The sequence below is a fragment of the Alligator mississippiensis genome, chromosome 9 (genome assembly GCF_030867095.1).
Source record: "Alligator mississippiensis isolate rAllMis1 chromosome 9, rAllMis1, whole genome shotgun sequence".
In the NCBI taxonomy this organism is placed as follows: Eukaryota; Metazoa; Chordata; order Crocodylia; family Alligatoridae; genus Alligator; species Alligator mississippiensis.
This window is the reverse complement of record NC_081832.1, coordinates 37,599,960-37,619,581: the sequence shown is the minus strand read 5'-3', so window position 1 is coordinate 37,619,581 and position 19,622 is coordinate 37,599,960. Positions and strand designations below refer to the sequence as shown.

Genomic DNA, 19,622 nt, shown 5'->3' with positions numbered 1-19,622 from the left:
TTGCCTTAATCTTGTGTATTATCTTGATGCTTTTTTTGTGTGTATTTTCTTGAGTTTTGCACTGCCTTAAGAAACTCCATTTTGTATTGCTCTGTAGCTTGACATAAGAGGAGGTTGGATATGCATCTAGCTGGGGCCATCCAGACCCAGCACTCTTTCCTGCCTATGCAGGGGGTCGGACTAGATGATCTATTGAGGTCCCTTCCGACCCTAACATCTTTGAATCTATGAATCTATAAGTGCTCGCCCTTTTAGTCCTTTGTATACTGCATGTGTGAGGGAATGGGTGAAAGTGTGTTTATGAAAAGGAAAACACCAGTTAGCAACTGGCTGAAGAATGCAGACAGATAAAAAAACAAAACAAGAAGAATCTGCCCCAGAACACCAAGAGAACAACATTAATCAACATTCAAGGAGGAACACAGTGATAACACAGCAAAAGCCCAGAGGACCGAATAAATTGACAAGACTATAAAAGATAGGGCAAAACATGTTGATTTTGGGTCCTGTTCTGCATATAATTCTGGAGCATCAGTTCACCTGATAAGACGGACCGACAGAAGCCTAGTTCTCACTCATGATCAATTTAGCTGGCCACTAAGTTGACTCGAGCACCAGTGAGACTGGTAACGTATACCAGTGCAGAACAGAAATTGGGCTATGTGTGTGGTAGGGCTGTGCGAAGCTTCAGTTGCTGATTCGATTTGGCGGAGATTTGGCCTGATTCAGTGGCTGAATCTCCAAATTTGAATCAAATCAGGAGACCCTTTAATCTCTCTGAATCTATTCGGAGAGATTCAAAAAGATTCAGTGATTCAGACATAGACACAGCTTTAAATGTTTTTTCTACATACCTCAAGGTACCAGGTGACTTATGAAAGCTGTGATGCTGGCGTCCCACAGGAGCATGGGGGGTCCCCAGCGTGCTCAGCATCAGGCCCAGAAGTAGAGCAGAAGCACTTCTGGTCCACGTCTGGGTCTGCTGGGGAGCGCGCAGGGGGTCCCCCTCACACTCTTTCCCAGCTCGGTGGCTGGTGTCTCCTGGGTCTGGGGGGGCAATGGGTCCCCCCATGGCTGATCACTGAGCTGAGGGGGACGCGCTGCGGGGGAGGGCAGCCCACTCCCCAGCAGACCTGGAAGTGGACCAGAAGTACTTCCAATCCACTTCTGGGTTCACCGCCAAGTATGCAGGGCCCCCACTGCACTCCTGTGGGACGCTCTTTCTGCCCCACCATCATAGCATTCATGAGTCATGGCTGTTACCTTGGGGTATGTAGAAAAAACATTTAAAGCTGTGTCTATGGCTGAATTGCTGATTTTCTGAATCAGCATTGAATCTAAAGATATGGATTTGGCCAAATTGAATTGGGGACAGTGATCCGAGTCAACGAATGGAATCACTTGTCCCTGATTCAGGCCAAATCTGAATCCAAATCGAATAGGGCCCATTTTGCAGACCCCTAGTGTGTGTGTGTGTGTGTACTAAGTGCTTAATCAATAAATATGGTGTCTTGCCTTGCCCCTTCTTACAAAAGTCTCACTCTTTATTTTGAGCTAATCAGTTAACACATACTCTCCCCTCCACTTCGAAGCATGATCTGAGCTGTGGAGCTTGAGACAAACATGACCTTGCAGGCTAGCTCATGCATATGGAAATAAATAAAGGTGAGTTCATTTATCTGATTAGACACTTGGATACACACCCAGAGGTCTTATTTTACATGCTTAAGGTTTCTATGCTCCAGCTATGCACAATATAGTGTGCACATATTATATTGTAACTAGTAGGGCTGCGTGAAACAGCAGCATTCCGCTTTGACTTTCGTCTCGATGTTTTGATGGAACAGTGTTTCATTTCAAGTTTCATTTCGTTTTGAAAGCACTGTTCCATTTCCTTTCATCGAAACAGTTTTGCTGTTCCAACACTGTTTCAAGGTTTCGCCCATAAACTATAATGGGGAAGCATGAAACAGCTTAAAAGTTTGTCATTTCTTGCCTGATTTGGATGAAATTTGCAGGGATGGTAGCCCCTTCTGAGGACATGAAGCCTGCCAAGTTTCAAGGAGATAGGTGCAGACTTCAGAGGTTTCTAGGAAACTGCACTCAACCTGTTGACAAGCAGGAACTGGGGAGTAGGAACAGTGCCGTGTGATCTGGTGGGCAGATCGGGGGCTCCCACCCCCTGGACAAGTCCAGCAGAGCCCTCACAGCCCTCCCAGGGGTGCGGATTAACCCCCAATCTGCCTGCTGGATGACAGGAGGCTGGTGCTGCAAAGGCTGCCCCAGTCCTTTAAGCATACAAAGAGAAATAGAATTCCACCACCAGTGTGGAATTTATTTTTAAAGTGTTGTAAAAGTGACAAGAAAAGACATGCAGCTGCCTATAGATCCCTGGTATCCTACTCTGGCCTGTTTCCCTCTATCTGACACCTGACACACATTCCCACTCTGCCTACCACTCCTGGATGTAACATTTGGGAGGCTGCCATCAAACAGACAGGCTTCCAATCCAGAAGCCCCTTTTCCCAGTAAGAAAATCTCTAGTTCTCTGTTACTGGGCTCAGGGGCCCTCGACAAAGTCTCTCTGGGCCTTGCAGCAGCTTGCGCATAGTTCCTGGGCCTTGCAGCAGCCCACACAGGGTTCACCTGTAGTGCCTTCACCAGGTACCCTCAGTGGCCTCCTTCAGCCACTCTCATGCCTCATGGCTTAAACAGCCTCAGCCTCTTCCCACCAAGCCCAGGAGCCCTGTTTAAATCCCCTGCCCTTCTCTACCCCTTCCACTAGGAACACTACTGGGGCACAGGGGCTAGGGACAGACATACAAAAAAACGGAGCCTGAACTGATTCAACCTTTGCAGGTTAGTCTAACCTGCAGAAAGTGAACTAGTTTGCAAGTGGATAGACATTCAGCACATGCCTGCAGTGGCTCAGGCCACAAACCTGGGGTGCTAAAGCAGCTCTTCCCTTCCAACAGGGAAGCTGAGCTGAGTGGGGGGTGTGGCCAGGGCAGGTCTGAGTTAGACTGAGGAGGGGTTTAAACTCCCACCTTGACTTGCAGGGTTTGGAGGGTGGGGGAAGAGGGAGTGTCTGCTGTGGCAAGGTGGCAGAGCGGAGGAGGAGGGGAGAGCTGTGCCCACCCCAGAGGCTCCCTGACAGCTGGAAACAATCCCCACACACAGGGCTGCTGAGCCCCAGAGGGGAACTCTTCCCTTTCCTCCCTCCCCCACCACGCAGGGCACAGAGAAGGGCTCTGTTTGGTGTTGGTGGGGCTCTTCCCCCCCCCCCTCCTTCTGCTCCTACTGCTGTGGGGTAGGGATGGAGGTCACTGCTCAGCCCCAGAGGGGAACTCTTCCCCTTGCTTCTCCCCCACCAGCGAGGGGTGAGGAGGGGTGCTCCATGCAATGCTGCCCAGCCACAGATGGGGACTTTTCCCCAACTCCACCATGGGGCAGGGAGGGGGGTTCTATTTCATGCTGTGGGGTACTCTTCCCCTTCCTTCTCCTCCCCCTGACCCCATTCCTGCCACCAAAGGGCAGGGAGGGGGAGGTTCTGTGCAAGTGGGGAGGTCTGTTCAGTGCTGGGAGGGAAGTCTTCACCTTTCCCCTTGTCCCCCTGCCCCCACTCCCACCGACAAGCGGTGCAAAGTGGGGGCTTTGTGGAGGCTGCCCAGCCCTGGGCCCAGAGGGGGACACTCCCCCCCAGGGGGGGCTCCATTCAGTGTTGGGGAGGAGGGACCCAGCCCAGCCCAGCAAGGGCACAGGGAGCAGCTTTAACAGAGCTGTAGTTGCCAGGGGTGGCCCCGGCCCCGCAGCCTGGCCTGGCCTGGCCTGGCCTGGCCTAACGCAGCCACTTAGTGGGGCCAGGTCAGGCCATGCGGGTGGGGCCACCGCCAGCAGGTGCAGCTCAGTGACGGGGAGGCGAGTGCAGCCAGGCAGCTGCTTCCCCTGTCAGTGAGCACAGCCTAGCATGTGCAGCCAGCAGCTGGCTGGCACTGACTTATTTATCCAGGCCTGCTCAGAGGCACTGCAGGGCCAGATAAGCCTCTGCCTGGCCAGCAGCTAGCCACACAGACAGGGGAAGAAACTGCCCAGCTAAGCTTGCCTCTCAGTCACTGAGCTGCACCAGGGCTCCCACCCCCACTGCCCCACTGCCCAACCCGGCCCCACCAAGCAGTTCCCGTAGCTGAGGCTGAGCGAGGCCAGGCGAGGGGGCTGGGGCCACCCCCGTTAGCTACAGCTCTGTTAAAGCCACTCCCCATGCCCTGGCTGGGCTAGGCCAGGCCAGAGAGCACTGCAAGAACCTCCCCTCCCCACCCCATGGTGGCGGAGGGAGGAGGAGGGGGAATCGCTCCTTCTCTCCAGCACTGAACAGAACTTCCCCCCCGTTCTGTGAGGGAGGGGGGAGTGTCCCCCACTGGGGCTGGGGTCAGGGTCAGGCAGCCTCCATAGAGCCCCACCCCCTCCCCTCGCCTCAGTGGTGGGGGTGGGAGTAGAGGGAGGAGGAGGAAAAGGAAGAGTCCCCCCCCCGCACTAAACAGAGACCCCCCCCCACTCTGTGGGGGAGAAGTGGCCCCCTCTGGGGCTGGGCAGCCTGCACAGAGCCCCCCCCCCCCCCCCATTCCTCAGCAATGTGAGTGGGAGCAGGGGGACGAGGGGGAAGAGTACCCCCTAGCATGGAGCAGAGCCCCCCGCCCCACCCCACCCCACCCCACCCCACGAGGGGGTTGGGGAAGAGTCCCCATCTGGAGCTGGGTCACATTGCATGGAGTCCCCCCTTCCCCACCCCTCAGTGGTGTGGGAGAAGCAGGGGGAAGATGGGAGTGGGGCTCTATGCCAGCCCCGAAGAGGGACTCTTCCCCCTGCCTCTCCCCCCTGCCTCCCTCCGTTGGGGTGAGCAGGGCTCTGTGCAGCAGGCAGCCAGTGAAGACTGGGGTAGTCCTCCTCCAGGGCTGGGATTCCTTGCATAGAGGCCCTCCCTGCTTCCAGCCATGGGGGGAGGGAGGAGGAATATTCCCCCTACAGGGCTGCACAGAGCCCCCTTTCCCCACCCTGTGGGGAGGAGGAGGAGAGGAAAGAGCCCTCCCAGCACAGAACAGAGCCCCCCTCCCTGCCCCTCAGGACAACCATCCTGGCATGGTGCCATTAAGGTGAAGGAGCAGGGAGAAGGGTTGATTTCTCCCTCCATCCCTTTTGGTCCCTTCTGCCCCACAACTGGGGGTCTGCCAGCCCGTGGCCACTGCTGCAGCACCCTCCCCTCTCCTCCCCAGCTGACAGGCAGACTCCGGCTATGGTGAGGGAGATGGGGAAGGAGAGAAGAATTAATCCCCTCCCTGCCTACTTTGCCTTGATGGGGCCATGCTTCCCTGTGTCTCACCATGTTCTGTCCCTGCTTTAGCTAGAAAGCAGAGGGGAGAGGCCAACCGAGCTCTGGACCATAGCAGAGCCCCATCCAGAGAGCATTCCGAGATGCCGGGGGAGTCTCATTTATCTTAAACCAGCAAGGGATTCCTACTTTGCTAATCAATAGGCCTACTTCCCTGCCCCTACCCTGATGGGCCAGTCTCTTGCTGGAGCTCTGCCCTTTGCTGTCTGTTGCCATGCTGTTTGTTCCCAGGTATCCCTGTTGTCCCTATCTTTCCATAGCTGTTTACTAGGGCTGTGTGAAACAGCACCATTTTGTTTTGACGTCCATCTCACCATTTTGAAGGGACAGTGTTTCATTTCATTGTTTCATTTCATTTTGAAGCACTGTTCCATTTTATTTAATCGAAACTGTCTTGCTGTTTGTTCGTGTTCTGACGTTTCGCCCATAGGCTATAATGGGGAATCATGAAAATGCCTAAAACTTTGTCATTTCTAGCCTAATCCAGATGAAAATTGCAGGGATGGTAGCCCCTTCTGAGGGCATGAAGCCTGCCAAGTTTTAAGGAGATAGGTTTAGAGAAACTGCACCTCAAGCTGATCAAAGCAAAATTCATGACACTTGCTGGCAGCGGCAGCCTCCTCTCATCCTGCACGCAGACCTGGAGGCCCACACCCCCAGGAGGGCTGCAGGGATGTGCCAGACTCCTCCCATGGGTGTGGGCCCCCAGATCTGCATGTGGGATGAGAGGAGGCTGCTGTTGCTGCCGCCACTGCCTCCTGGGACCAGCCCAGCACCAGAGAAGATTTCTGCTGCCACTGGCCCCAGGCAGCAGCAGCAGCTTCCTCTCATCCAGTGCACAGATCCAGGGGCCCACACCCTCAGCAGGGCTGCGGGGCTGTGCCAGACTCCTCCAAGGGGTGTGGGCTCCTGGATCTGCACGCTGGATGAGGGGAAGCTGCTGCTGCTGCCTGAGACTGATACTGGGTGCAGCCTGTGCCCAGCACCAGGGAAGATTGTTGCTGCCGCTGGCCCCAAGCAGCAGTGGCAGCCTCCTCTCATCTGGCACGCAGACCCAGGGACCCGCACCCCCAGGAGGGCTGTGGGGCTGTGCCGGACTCCTCCCAGGGGTGAGGGCCCCCAGATCTGCGTGCAGGATGAGAGAAGGCTGCCACTGCCGCCTGAGACCGGAATTGAAGCCAAGTAAGCCTGGCTTCAAAACTCAAAATGTTTTGAAACTTTTGAAATGTTTCGTGCGCCCTTGTTTCATTTCAAAGCCATTTCAAAGCCTTTTGTTTCATCTCACTTTTGCTGTTTTGAGCTCAAAACATGTCGAAACAGCTTCATAATGAAACACTTGGTGAAATTTCATACAGCCCAACTGCTTACCCCTGTAGCCAGTGCTGACCCAGCTGCCCATACCAGGTTACAACCCTATAACGCTGCCTTTCCCCATTCTTAGTACTAGGCATTGGGACCTCTCTTACACTAGTTGTTTGCACTGTCTGTAACTGTCTTTTAAGCTAGGGACAGACATTCAAAAAGCCTGAGCCTGAATTGATTCAGTCTTTGTAGGTTAGTTTAACCTTCAGAGAGTGAACAGGTTTGCAAGTGGATAGATGTTTGGCGCATGCCTGCTGTGGCTCAAGCCAGAAGCCCAGGGGCACTAGAGCAGCCCTGCCTTCCACAGAGAAGTTGAGCTGAGGAGGGGGAGCGTGGCCAGTAGGGCTGTGTGAAATTTCACTGGCTGTTTCATTTCGACTCTGTTTTAACTCATTTTGAGCTCAAAACAGCAAAATCAAAATGATACAAAGGGTTTGAAACAGCCTCGAAACAAAACGAGGCAGTCAAAAGGTTTCGAAAGTTTTGAAACATTTTGAGTTTCGAAGCTCAAGCTGGGCTTGCCTGCAGGGAAACAGAAAGTAAGGAGGAGGGGGAAGTGGGGGGAAGGACTGCTCTCAGTGTGTAGCTGGCCAGTGACTGTGATCCTTCCCTGAGGACCCTGCCAATCCCAGTGCTCTGCGGGAGGGATGGAAAAACAGTATAAAAGGCAGCATTGTTTGAACTGGCCTGCTTTCTGTCACCCATGTCATGAGTTTTGCTTGTCAGCAGCCTGAGGTGCAGTTTCCCAGAAACCCCTGCACCTGTCTCCTTGAAAGCTAGCAGGCTTCATGGCCTCAGCAGGGGCTGCAGTTTTCACCCCCCCTGCGCCTTAACACACACACACACACACACACACACACACACACACAGAGTGTCACCCATGTCACAAGTTTTACTTGTCAGCAGCTTGAGGTGCAGTTTCCCAGAAACCCAAGGACTTATCTCCTTAAAACTTAGCAGGCGTCATGGCCTCAGCAGGGGCTACCATCCCTGTAAGTTTCATTTGAATCAAGCAAGAAATTACAAAGTTATGGGCAGTTTATTGCTTCCCTATTATAGTCTATGGGCAAAAAGCCAAAACAGCGTTAAACCAACGAAAGTTTCAACAAAACAAAACTTGAAACACTGTTCCATGGAAACGTGGAAATGGAAGTCGAAACAAAAAGGTGATGTTTCGCACAGCCCTAGTGGCCAGGCCCTGGCAGGCCCACCCCAGAGGCTCTTTGACAGCCGGGAGCAATCCTGGCACATGGGGCTGCAGGGGAACTCTTCCCCCTCCTCCCTCCCCCCAACTGCTGGAGGGCTGGGAGGGGGGCCCTGTTTGGAAGCAGGAAGAGGAAGTGATAAGAAACCCTGTAGAACTCTGCTCCTGGATTGCAAATCCTAGAAAACCTTGGGGGCTAGAGGTGGCGACTTTGGAGCCCTGGCTGGCTACATGCCAGAAAAGCCATGAGCTGCGGCGCCGGCTAGAGATGGATTGAACTAGAGGGAAGCCTCTGCACAGCACAAATGAACCACAGACCAATTGTACATGATCCCTGACCTACAGACCTGCCCAGAGCAACTCTGGACTAAAGTCTGGTTCTTGGAAATATCTCCAGAGGTGGGAATGGGACTCTATGTGCTGAATGTATGTACCCCAGCGGTACTGACCACTACCTGTTTACTTGCCTTCTAAGTGTATGTTGTTATACTTTGGGTGCCTATGTACATGTATTTTCCCCTTCCTGTTGGCCTGTGACCCTAACCCCTTAGACACTCAATAGAAACTAAATCCCTCACTAGCTGTAGGGATTGTGCCTGACACCACAGGGGTTTGTTACACTCTATTCTACAATGGGGGAAGTCTCTAGGGCTCCACACCAGATGCCTGCAGCTCTGCACTCACAGCAGGGAAGCCCTGCACTGGACTCTGGGGTGAAGCAGCGGGCGGGGCTCCCTCCACTCCTCATAAAGTGCAGGGTCTGCACAGCTGGAAGCAGGGGTGGCAGTTGGTTCTAGCACGGGGCTTCTGCTGCCAGGGCTGGAGCTACCGGCATGAGGAGCAGAGGCTCAGGGATAAGATAAGCTCCACTCCCTCCTCCACACAGCACTGGCCAGAGCTGCGCCTGCATCAGGCATGAGCACTCTAATGTCCTTCCTGCTGCTGCTGCCAGGCAGCAGAGGCTGCATGCTATGTGGGGAGTGTGTGGGGGGTCCCTATACCCACCCACCTCCACACCCACACCTAGGGTTACCATATTTCCAGTCCAAAAAAGAGAACACCTATCACGGAGGGGTGGGGGGAGGAAGGGGCAGGGGGAATATGATAGTGGGGGGTCAGTGACATGCTGATGCCTTGCCCCTGCCCATTCTGTCGCCCCTCACTGACAAGCCACCCCCCCAGCCCTGCTGCTGCTCCTCACTCCAGACCCACTAACCCCAGCTCTGCTAGTGCCCCTCACTCCCAAACAGCAGTACCCTGTCTCCCACCCCTTGCTGGTGCCCCTCACTCCTGACCCACAGCCCCTTGGCACTGCCAGAGCCTTGCACACCCAAACTACAGTCACCCATCACATCCCCCATGCTCCTCACTCCTGATCCGTAGCTTCCTGCTCCCCTCTGAGCCCTGCCAGTGCCTCTCACTCCCAACCCACAGCCCCTGCCCCCCTACCAGCCCTGCCAGTGCCCCTCACTCCCAATTGCGCCTGCACCCACTCTCTCTCTCTCTTGCATGCACACACACACTATCACTCTCTCTCCACCTGCCTTGCCAGAGCCCACATGAAGAGCACGTGACCCCCGACAGCCAATCACCTTGACCGCTGCTCCCAGCCCCAAGCAGCCAGCCTGGGAGAGCAGAAAACCCAGACATTTGCATTATTTTAAAAACCTGCCCGGACGCAGCACAGGGGTCCAAAAAAGGGGACATGTCTAGTAAAACCTGGACATATGGTAACCCTACCCACACCCTGCCCAGCTGAGCCCAGGCTCTCACTGCCCCTCTGGGGGAGGAGGAGGAGGGGGAAGAGTGCTCCCCACCATGGAACAGAGTCTCTCTCAGACCACCCACCCCCGCTCTGGGGCCAGGCAACATTCCATGGAGCCCCCCCGAGTCAGCACCAGGGTGCGGGGGAGGGGGGGGAGGAGGAAGAGTCCCTATCCAGTGCTCCAAATATACGTGATTTGTACAGTGGCATTGCTCCAGATACGCATTAGTTTGTGACATTTACTCAGTGGGTAAAATGCATAAGCACCATTGGAAGTAGGGGAAAGAACCCAATATTCCCTTCCTTCCAGGGTAGGGCTTCTCCTCCCTGAGTTACAGAATTAAACTCCCTCCTGCTTGAGCTCCTGTCCCCTTTTGGCTGCTCTCTGTGCCAACTTTTATTAGCAGCGTAACTCACAGTTATGTCTAGTTCATATTTCAGTGAATCCAGCTCTCTGCTAGGATATAGGAGAGCATTTTTCAACCTATGGATTGCGACCCAAAAGTGGGTTGCAAGAATACACGAAAGGATCGTAAACAAACTTTAAAATTGATCAACAAACTTTAAAAATGGATTCTCCTTTAAGGGAGAAAAATATGGGAAATTTTGGCTTTTCCCTTACAGGCTGTCAGAGTTTCAGTCTGCAAGGGGCTGTTTAAGGTTTCTTGGGGCCCCTCATGCTCCCCCTGCACACACACACACACACTGAAGGACTGGGATCTAGGGGCAGAATGCAGTGGGTCTGGAGTGAGGGGCACTAGGTCAAGACTGGCCATTGATGTTTACAAATGGGTCCTGGTACAAAAAAGGTTGAGAACCACTGATATAAAAGATACGAGTTGAGACCCATTGAGCTTGAGTAGGGCCTAGAACCCAGATTTGTGCCCTAGGCAAGTGCTCTAAGCATAAGGCATTTATGGATGAGTATTTACACTCAACTATTATGGATGAATATTACAGGGGTATAGGTAGTAGCTGTGTTGGTCTAAGGACATGGGCAGACAAGGTTCTTTGGGTAAATCTGGTATCTTCTGACTGATTACCTTCCTTGCATGCATACCACCTCTGGCTTCTTTACTATTCATTCCATCCAGGAAGAGCACACACCAATTGCAGATGCTTCCTCAGCCTAATGAAGGGTATTTAAATCCAAAATCTTGCTAAGAAGAACTTTTCCACTTATTTGAGTTGATCTAATAAAAGATATCAGATTTACCCATGGATGAATATTTACACTCAAGCACTGAAGTCAATATTACTGTCTGTTAAGTAGACACAGAGCCTTGTTACATATTAATTTTAGGCGGCACCTGGAGCACTTAATCCCTGGATTGTCCACACATTAATGCCTGAAACTAGTTTTAAGAATAATTTAGGCAGCTAAAAGTTACACCATTCCAGGGCAGGTTTATCTCTGATCCATGTTATTCAGCTCATGTTCCATTAATGTGTGGCCACTCCCACAGATGAGCCACCCAAGTTGCAGTCCTCCAGCATCTCAGGATGCAGTATTCCCTTATGTTCTGTGTGCACAAACTTTCCATCCCCTGAATTCTACTGCCCAGGGGGTAGTTCAGGCATCAAGCCAACTCCCCCTCCTGCCCCTGCAACCCTGTGCAAACAACCTGCAGAGCACATACCAGCTAGCCAGGCCACAAGGCACAGACAAGTTCAGAAGTGGGGTTTGGAGGGGAACAAAATAGAGGGCTGGATTGGGTAACAGTGAACTGAGGTTTCCTTCCTGGGATAGGCACAGTACCTCCCCCAAAAGTGCTTTCCCTCACCAATCCCACCTCCCACCCACCCCCAAAGCATGACCAGCAACCCCAAACACACCCCAATCCCAAAGCCCAATTTATTATAGCATGAGAACTTCTTTAATTTACTACTTCATTTATTCTTCATTTATTTTTAAATTCTTTCTTTACTTCTTTTTATTTTATCCTTCAGTGGTGGCTGACACCTTTATTTTATCAACCTTCTCCCACCCCATTTCCTTACCACCTCCCATTTCATTACACACCCCAATCCCATTAACACTCCACTTCATGTTCCACCCCATATTCTCAAAATATAACGTGTAACAAAGCCCACAGTCACTTAAGTAGACATTTCTCTGCCCAGGCCTTTTGTTCTGCTATGATATCTCTGGCTTAAGCAATTAGGATCAAGCAGGATTGTAACTGAGAACATTTAGTACAGGTTAAAACTACCATTGGGAGCTTTGCAATTACACACCTCCTGGGTAAAACTGTATTAGTCAACACTAAGCTCAAAAGACGAAGCAAGACGGTGACACAAGCACAGAGCACAAAAGTTTTTGACAATGCAATGGCGGTGAGGCTGCGTGCCGCCAATGCTCCCTGCTCAATACACATGAGCATTATAGTGAAACTCATTGAGCGCTAAGTGAAATCAGGTATCAATGTAAAATGAGCACTATAGTGAAATAGCTCTAGTGAAACAGCGTTAAGCGGAGGTTGCCTATATAAGGCTGGGGGGGGGTGGCTGGGGAGGCTGTCTAATGCAGAGTGCAGTCTGAGGCACCTTAGTGTGAGGGTATGTAGGGGATCTTTGGGGTAGAGGCAGCATGGGGTAAAATCATTACTGAAGTCAATTAGGGTTACCAACCTAAGATTTTTTTTTAACTGAAAATCTTCAAACTTTTTACCATAGTTTGAACCCAGTCCTTGTCTAGGGTCTGGCAGAAGGGTTATATTTACATTATGTAAAAAATATGTCAGTAAAAAAGTTTGGTCATCAGTAAAAACTTTGCAGATTGTCAGTAAAAAAACTTTTTCTTGGGTTGGCAACCCTGTGTGGAATGCAGATGCAGAAGAAACTTAAAAGGCTCACAAAATAAATAGGCTTGTATTTATCATTTTAATAAAGTTAAGACAGCACAACATTAAGGACAAACAGTAAATCTGCATGCCTTTTCAAACTTTATAGTAAAAACCAAACTCTTTAATAGTATATTATCACCATGTAGAGAATGTGTCATTTGTAGGCAAAAGTAGCAATCCTATAAACAAATATAACAGTTCAGTTACTAATATAATCATGGAAATGTTGGCACAGCTCACATTTTCCTTGTGGCTTTTCTAATCAGAATCTAAGAAGATCCACAACTTCTCATTCTGAACTTTCACTGTGATCTTCATGAACTTCATTAATTTGAAGACTTGATTAACTGAACCAAGATTCTCAACTTGTTAGCTTGTTTCCTGATTTTTTCATGCATATTTCCAAACACTGACCACTTTGGGTATGGACAACTGTACATTTGTAGTAGCTTCAAAAGGGGAGAAAGAGCAGCTGCTCAAAAACATGCGGCAGCTGTTACACCACGGCTGTTCCCTTCACTTGAGCCTATCATAGTACAAGTATATAAAAGTCACTCCAACTTTAACCCTACTTCATTCAGAATCAAAATTAGGGCAATTTAGCTTACTAGTACTACTATAGGATCATGCATATGTAACAATTACACAGGGGTGGAGGGCCACTTAAAGAGTTTTGGTGAGCTGTACAAAAACTTTCAGAAGTTATCATTTTAACAAATTATAGATAAAAAATCATATACTAAAAATCAAACATCTACTATATTTTAATTTTGTTTTTAAAATATTCTTGTCCTGATTTATGTTTTTAGTAGTGTACATAGAGGGAATTGCATAATAGCTCAAAATAAAGTCTTATTCTTGTATTTTGTATGGGGGTGGGTATGGAGGGGAGTGGGGATATGTGTGTGGGAGGGTGCTATTCCTGCCCTAGGTCCCTGGAGCCAGCAGAGGTGGAGGAAGGGGAGGGCAGGGGTCACATGCAGCAGAGCTCACCTGGGTGATATGGTGCAGGTGCAGTCTACTTGCCTGCCCTCCCCCCCCTTCCGACCTGCAGCTGCCCATGCAGCACTCCATATGGGGTCGAACTCCACCTAGGGTAGCCTGTGCCCTGCTCCCACCTGTACTAACCAGACAGTAGCACCCTGGCTCAGACAGCATGCACAGCTTCCTGACAGAGCTGCTGCCACAGCCGCACAAGTACTGCTTGGCTCCCCCTGCCTCCAGAGGTTCCTTCTCCTGCCCCTGCTATGCCACTCTGGACAGGGAGGAAGCTGCAGGTGAGTGACTTCTGCCCCAACACACAGGACTCCAACTTCCAGCTGCTTTCCACCCACTCAGCCCACCCAGTGCAATAAGCAGCCACGTGTGAGTGGCCAAGTGGGTGGAAGGTGGCCAGGAGCTGGAGCCCCATGTGCTGGGGCAAGAGATGCCTGGCTGCAGCTTCCCCCCTGCCTGGCCAGAGCAGTGTAGCAGCACAGGAGAAGGAGCTGCTGGAGGCTGGGGGAGTTGAAGAGTACCAGGGTAGCTGCAGACACACTGAGAGCAGTGTCGCTGGGAAGCTGTGCACGCTGGCTAGGGCTGTGGTGGGAGTGGGTGGGAGGAGGGGGCATCCACAAGCCAGATCCAATCAATTAGGCTAGGGACAGAAATTACACATAAACCAATTTAGGTGATCAGAAACTGTTTTAAACTTGTAACAGAACAGATGTTCAGTGCACATTAACCAGTTTGAAAATGGCTGAAACTGGTTTGAGATAAACCTGGTTGAACGTAGCATCAGACTTAACTGATTTGGCTCAAACTGGTTTATGCAATGTCTGTCCCAGGCCCCTTGCTGGTTTAAGATAAACCAGACACCCTCAGCATCCTGGCATGTTCTCTGGGCTGGGAAGGCCTCTCTGCTCCACAGCAGGGCTGGCCCCTCCCCTCTGCTCCCTGGCTGCAGCTCTGGCAGGGACTGCAGACTGCTCACCCCTGTCCCCCTCACCAGTCCCTGCTAAGCAGGAATTCCCCCCTCCCCTCTGCCTTGTGGAGAGGTGTCTGTGTATTAGCTAGCAAACCATATGCTGGCTAGTGGCTACAGTCTGTGCTGAATCAACAGGTAGAATCAACAGGTAGCCGGTAATGTCCCTCTGTTGTTTTCTTAATGGGGGGATAAACAGTGAGTAGGGGGTGATAAACACTATCAATTCCCTGCTGGGCTAACAGAGCATCTTGCAGGGGCCAGGCCATATCCCCCCGCCTCAACTCCATGCTGTGGAAGGGAAGGGAGGGCTGCTCTAGCACCGCCCAGCTTCTAGCCAGAGCCACTTCAGGCATGTGCCTGCATTTCTGGGATGTCTGTACAATTACAAAGTGATTTAGCCTAACCAGGTTAGACTAACCTGCAAAGATTGAATCAATTCAGGCTCAGGCATTTTGAATGCTGTCTCCAGCCTTAGTGGGTGTCTGCCCATGAGCTGCATCCAATCAGTTGGTGAGCTGGATGCAGCCTGCAGACTGTATTTTGCCTTCCCCTGAGTTACCATGTAACAGCAGCTCTTCTGCCCCTCTGGAAGCCACTACAGCTGTATCTTTGTTCATGCCCTTTCTTTCGTGTGCTGCAGAAGACAGACAAATCTGAAGCAAATGAGACACAAGAATCAGAGGCTGTGTTGTTACAAAAGCCTTGCTGCTGGTTGTTGGAGCAATATGCTTGGCAGAGTCCAGACTGCATTTCAGAACAACCTGAAATTCTGCAAACTTTGAAAGTACTTTTCCAACATCTAGTTCGAACTGTGTCATGATTCCTTGTTACCATGTTATTATTATCATGCTTTTCTTCTTACTTTTTCTTAAAGACTGCTAAAATATGAATCATTTCAATAAATTCCATTATTACTTTTGCTATTGGATAGAGCATTCCAAGTATTTTTAATTTAATTAAATCATAAAGGAATAAGTTTGGGCTATGGGAAGTGCATCCTATTGCAACAATACAAAAGGCTATTTGCCCATTATAATGTCCCATGCTTCTTTCATATTACTGGACTTGGCTGTCTGTCACCGGAGCAAATTCTTTTTCACTTTTAATTTTCTCTAGTACTTCATATATTTCACTACTGACAACTTGCAAAAAGATGTCTATGGTAGTTATTACAAAGGTGATGATTCCTTCCCTTTGTTTATCTGTCCACCTATCTGCAACTACTGCCAGGGAGTTGTTGATTTTTTTCTTTTGGTTTGCTTTACAATTGCATATTCTGATTGTAGAAGGGGCTTGCTTAAAACATGTCTAAATGGTGAGGATTGGAGGCAGGATCCATTCCAGTCCCTCAAGATTTTTTCTACACACACAGACCCACTTGCTCTTTGCCCCAGTAACTCTATACAAGAATGCAGGCAAGCATGAAGGTAGGTAGAAGACTTCCCTTGTAGGACAGATGGTATCAACCTATCAGTCAACTGAGGAGAGACAGTAAATCTGACATGAGCAAACTGTTTCCTGAGGCTGCTTAAACCTAGCAGTTACTTCTCCCTTCCTTTTTATATCATCTCCATTTCACACTGCTCTGCCAGGACTGAAGTTGACAGCAACAAGCAGCCAAGAACCCATAAGAAAGGGTGCTCTGTTTTGAAATATTGCCAGTGAAGGGCAATGAAAATGGCTAGGGGCTGGAGCACATGCCTTATGAGGAGAGGCTGAGGGCACTGGGCTTATTTAGCCTGGAGAAATGAAGGCTGAGAGGGGATTTAATAGCAGCCTTCAACTACCTGAAGGGTGGTTACAAGGGGGATGGAGCTGGACTGTTCTCACTGGTGGCAGATAACAGAACAAGGAGCAATGGTCTTGAGTTGCTGCAAGAAAAGTTTAGGTTAGATATTGAAACAATGTTCTCACTAGGAGGGTTGTAAAGCATTGGAACAGGTTACCCAGAGAGGTGATGAAATCTCCATCCTTGGAGGTGTTTAAGACCTGGGTAAACAAAGCTTTGGCTGGGATGATCTAGTTGGGGATGGTCCTGCTTGGAGCAACGGGTTGGACTAGATGACTTCCTGAAGTCCCTTCCAACCCTAATTTTCTATGATTCCATGATTCTATTAGTTATTAAAAGTGTTCTAAAGTACTCGAAGCAATAATAAGAGCATTTTAAACATTACTCATAGACTTTTCATTCTTCCCTTTTTCATACAAGACCTCAGGAAAAACAATTCTGAAAGTTTTATATTTTCCTGGAAAATGAAAGAAATTGCCAAATGTGGATCTGGGGAGTCATAACCTACTGTACTGGAGCATTTCAAATCCAAGTACGTGACTCCTCCCACATGATGGCCCAAGCCTTCTTAAGAGTTTCACAGAGCTGGGTTATGGAATGCTACACACAGAGCTGCTCATAATGTAGACTACAGCCTTGCATTTGAAATAGGCATAGGAAACATATAAAGCACATGCCATCACTCAAACACACCTAAAACTAGAGCAGAAAAACCTCTGCAGAACAGACCAATGGTGACTCTCATGACTTAATCTAGGGGTGCTCAACCCCTAGTCCACTGGCCAGATCCAACCTCCAGTGCCTTGTCATCTGGTCCACAGGGCTCCCCCTAGCCCACAGGCCTTGGCCCTGTTCACTAGGTCCAGTGCACAGTCCAATCACAGCATGTGGGAGTGGCACCTAGAGCCCAATCCCAGCTCATGGGACTGGGTGGAGCCAGTGCAGGGCTCTGGACCCCAATCATCACATGTAGGATATGGCAGAGGTGGTGCAGGACCCCAGCGCCAAACCCTGCCACTTGGGGTCTGATCTGGTCTGTAGGTCAGCCCCACACCTCTCATTTGGCCCGTGGAGCCAAAAAGTTGAGCACTACTGACATAATCACATGGGGATGGCTGTGACCTCCTCTCCCCTGGCTTTTTTCCACAGCAGTTTTTATGATTTGAGGTTTGACAACTGGAGTGGGATGGGGTGGAAGAGGAGGTTGTAAACAGACATGAAACATTTTTTATGAAGTAAGCATTGTGCAGAAAACTCAGTATTTTTTAGTGACCGGGTTACCGAGGGTAGAAACAGACATCGCTTGACATCATATTTGTGCTGCCATAGAAATTTTGATGGTGGTACAAATGGTGAGCAAATAGACATTCCTACCCCTTATCATGCCTCATGAGAGACCAATCAGTGGTGGAACAAAAGGTAGAAATTAGGTCTGTGGGAGGCAGTGCTTGTACTTTCCAGCCACCCCAGGCAAGTGCTCTGGGCTCTTGAGGGGCCCACACCTGTGCACTCTGGGAATTCCCATGCAGCGTCAAGCCCTGCAAGCCCCCAGGGCACCTACCCAGCTTGCACCATTTAAAGAGAAGCACCCCAGTTATCTCCTCCTGATTAACTCTTGTTTTGCCTCAGTGGTTCCTTTGAACTTCCACAGCCAACTCTTCAAAAACTTTGTTTTTCCCAGTTGTTAATCATTTTCCTGATATGTTCCAACTCAATAGCGATTGATAATCTCCTGTTACTAAGTAAGGTAATTCAGTCAAAATTGGGACTTTTTGATAACCAACAGTGAACAGTGTGATTAACAGAATCTTCCTGTTAGTTATTGCTTGAGTTTTTTAAATCAATTTCAAAAATGCTTTGAAGATGCTGAGCTAAAGAGTATAAAAAGGAATGAGATACCTAACAAGGCACACATTTCAAGAGTGCAAAATAATTCGGACAAGAACTGCTACTGTGCCCAGCTGATCTTCTGGTGAACGGATCCATGCCTCAAGAAGCTGAAAAGACTGAGACCACTTCTTTGCCTGTATTGGTGAGATACTATCACTTTTACAAGAAAATATACTGAGCTTTGCTTTAGGATCATTTAATAGTAAATAGAGTAGTAAATAAAGCCTGTTTGTCATTTATCAACTGAGTTGTCATGTCAATCATTTATACACTAGTCCTGAATCCCATTTCATAACATGCAAGGGCAAGTTTTTCAGTGTCCAGGAAGGCAACATCACACTGAATATGTAAAGCTGAGGACAGGATGCAAAGAAACCAAATAAGATACTTGATTACAATTCAGGAGACAGACGAAGCCCTGCTCTGAGTCAGCCAGAGAGAGAACTGCATGCTGCAGAACTGAAGATGTAAGTCACAAGACAGAAGAGGTAAGAAAGCCATCATAAGCTCCTTAGGTGTCCTCTGCAGGAAGCCCTCTGGAAACAGGGAGTGCTGGAAGAATTGTGCTTTGAGCACCTGCCATTTTGTTTTCTTCTTAGATCATGCAGTTCTTATTCACTCAACATGTGAACATATGAAACTGGAAAGACACCTTTCCTGTGAGGCTGCCCTTCAATCCATCCATTCTGTGAAGAGAAAGAGAGAGGAAAGAGAAGGCTACTGAACTCTAGTGCTTAGGTTAGGTTTCCACACAAAAGGGGAAGGAAGGGGAAAAGTCACTGCAAGTTGTTCCCAAACCAGTTCCACCAGCCAATTTCCATACTAGGCAAGTCTAATACAAAGATACAAAAATACAAAGTCATACAGCAGGGACTGGCATGGACTGTGGGGGATAATGAACTGTCTACAGTTCTGATGAGACCATTTCTGGCCACTGTAATTATTCATGCTTTATTGAGGCTGCAGAAAAACTGAAAAGCTTCAGAGAAAAGGTACAAGATTGATCTAAGATCTGGAACACCTGTGTACCAGTGAGATGCTAAAGAAGTGTAATCTACTTCGCTTACTACAAAGAGTTATAGGTACAAGTGCTTTGCTAAAATTTAAACTCACTGCTCTGTGTTCTGCCCTCCGTAGAAAAAAACCCTGCTTTTTTTCCTATTCTTTATGGTAGCCTTTCAAATATTTTAAAACTGTTCTCTTGTCTCTCCTTCCCTTCCCTTCCCCTCCCTCCTCCTAATCTCCTTTTATGCCAAACTTAATGTACTTAAGTCTCTCAACCTTTTTTAGTATGGCTTGCATTTGAAACTTTTGACATCTTTGTCACTCACCTCTAGATCCTCTCCAGTTTCTCAACTTCGTTCTTAAATTGCAGAGGCCAGAACTGCTCACAATACTATGGCAGAGGCCTAAACAG

At 49.4% G+C, this 19,622-nt stretch overlaps 1 protein-coding gene across 2 annotated transcripts in view; it reads right to left on the bottom strand.

Moving 5' to 3' along the window:
• Positions 1 to 12,578: 12,578 nt before the first annotated feature.
• The window catches only part of LOC106737099 (arf-GAP with SH3 domain, ANK repeat and PH domain-containing protein 2), a 105,556-nt gene continuing 98,512 nt past the window's right edge, over positions 12,579 to 19,622 (bottom strand). For both annotated transcript variants that reach the window (XM_019485564.2, XM_059733321.1), the window contains one exon: positions 12,579 to 18,891. In XM_019485564.2, the coding sequence (XP_019341109.1) occupies positions 18,817 to 18,891 (75 nt within the window). In that variant the 3' untranslated portion in view covers positions 12,579 to 18,816. The remainder of the gene's footprint in view (positions 18,892 to 19,622) is intronic.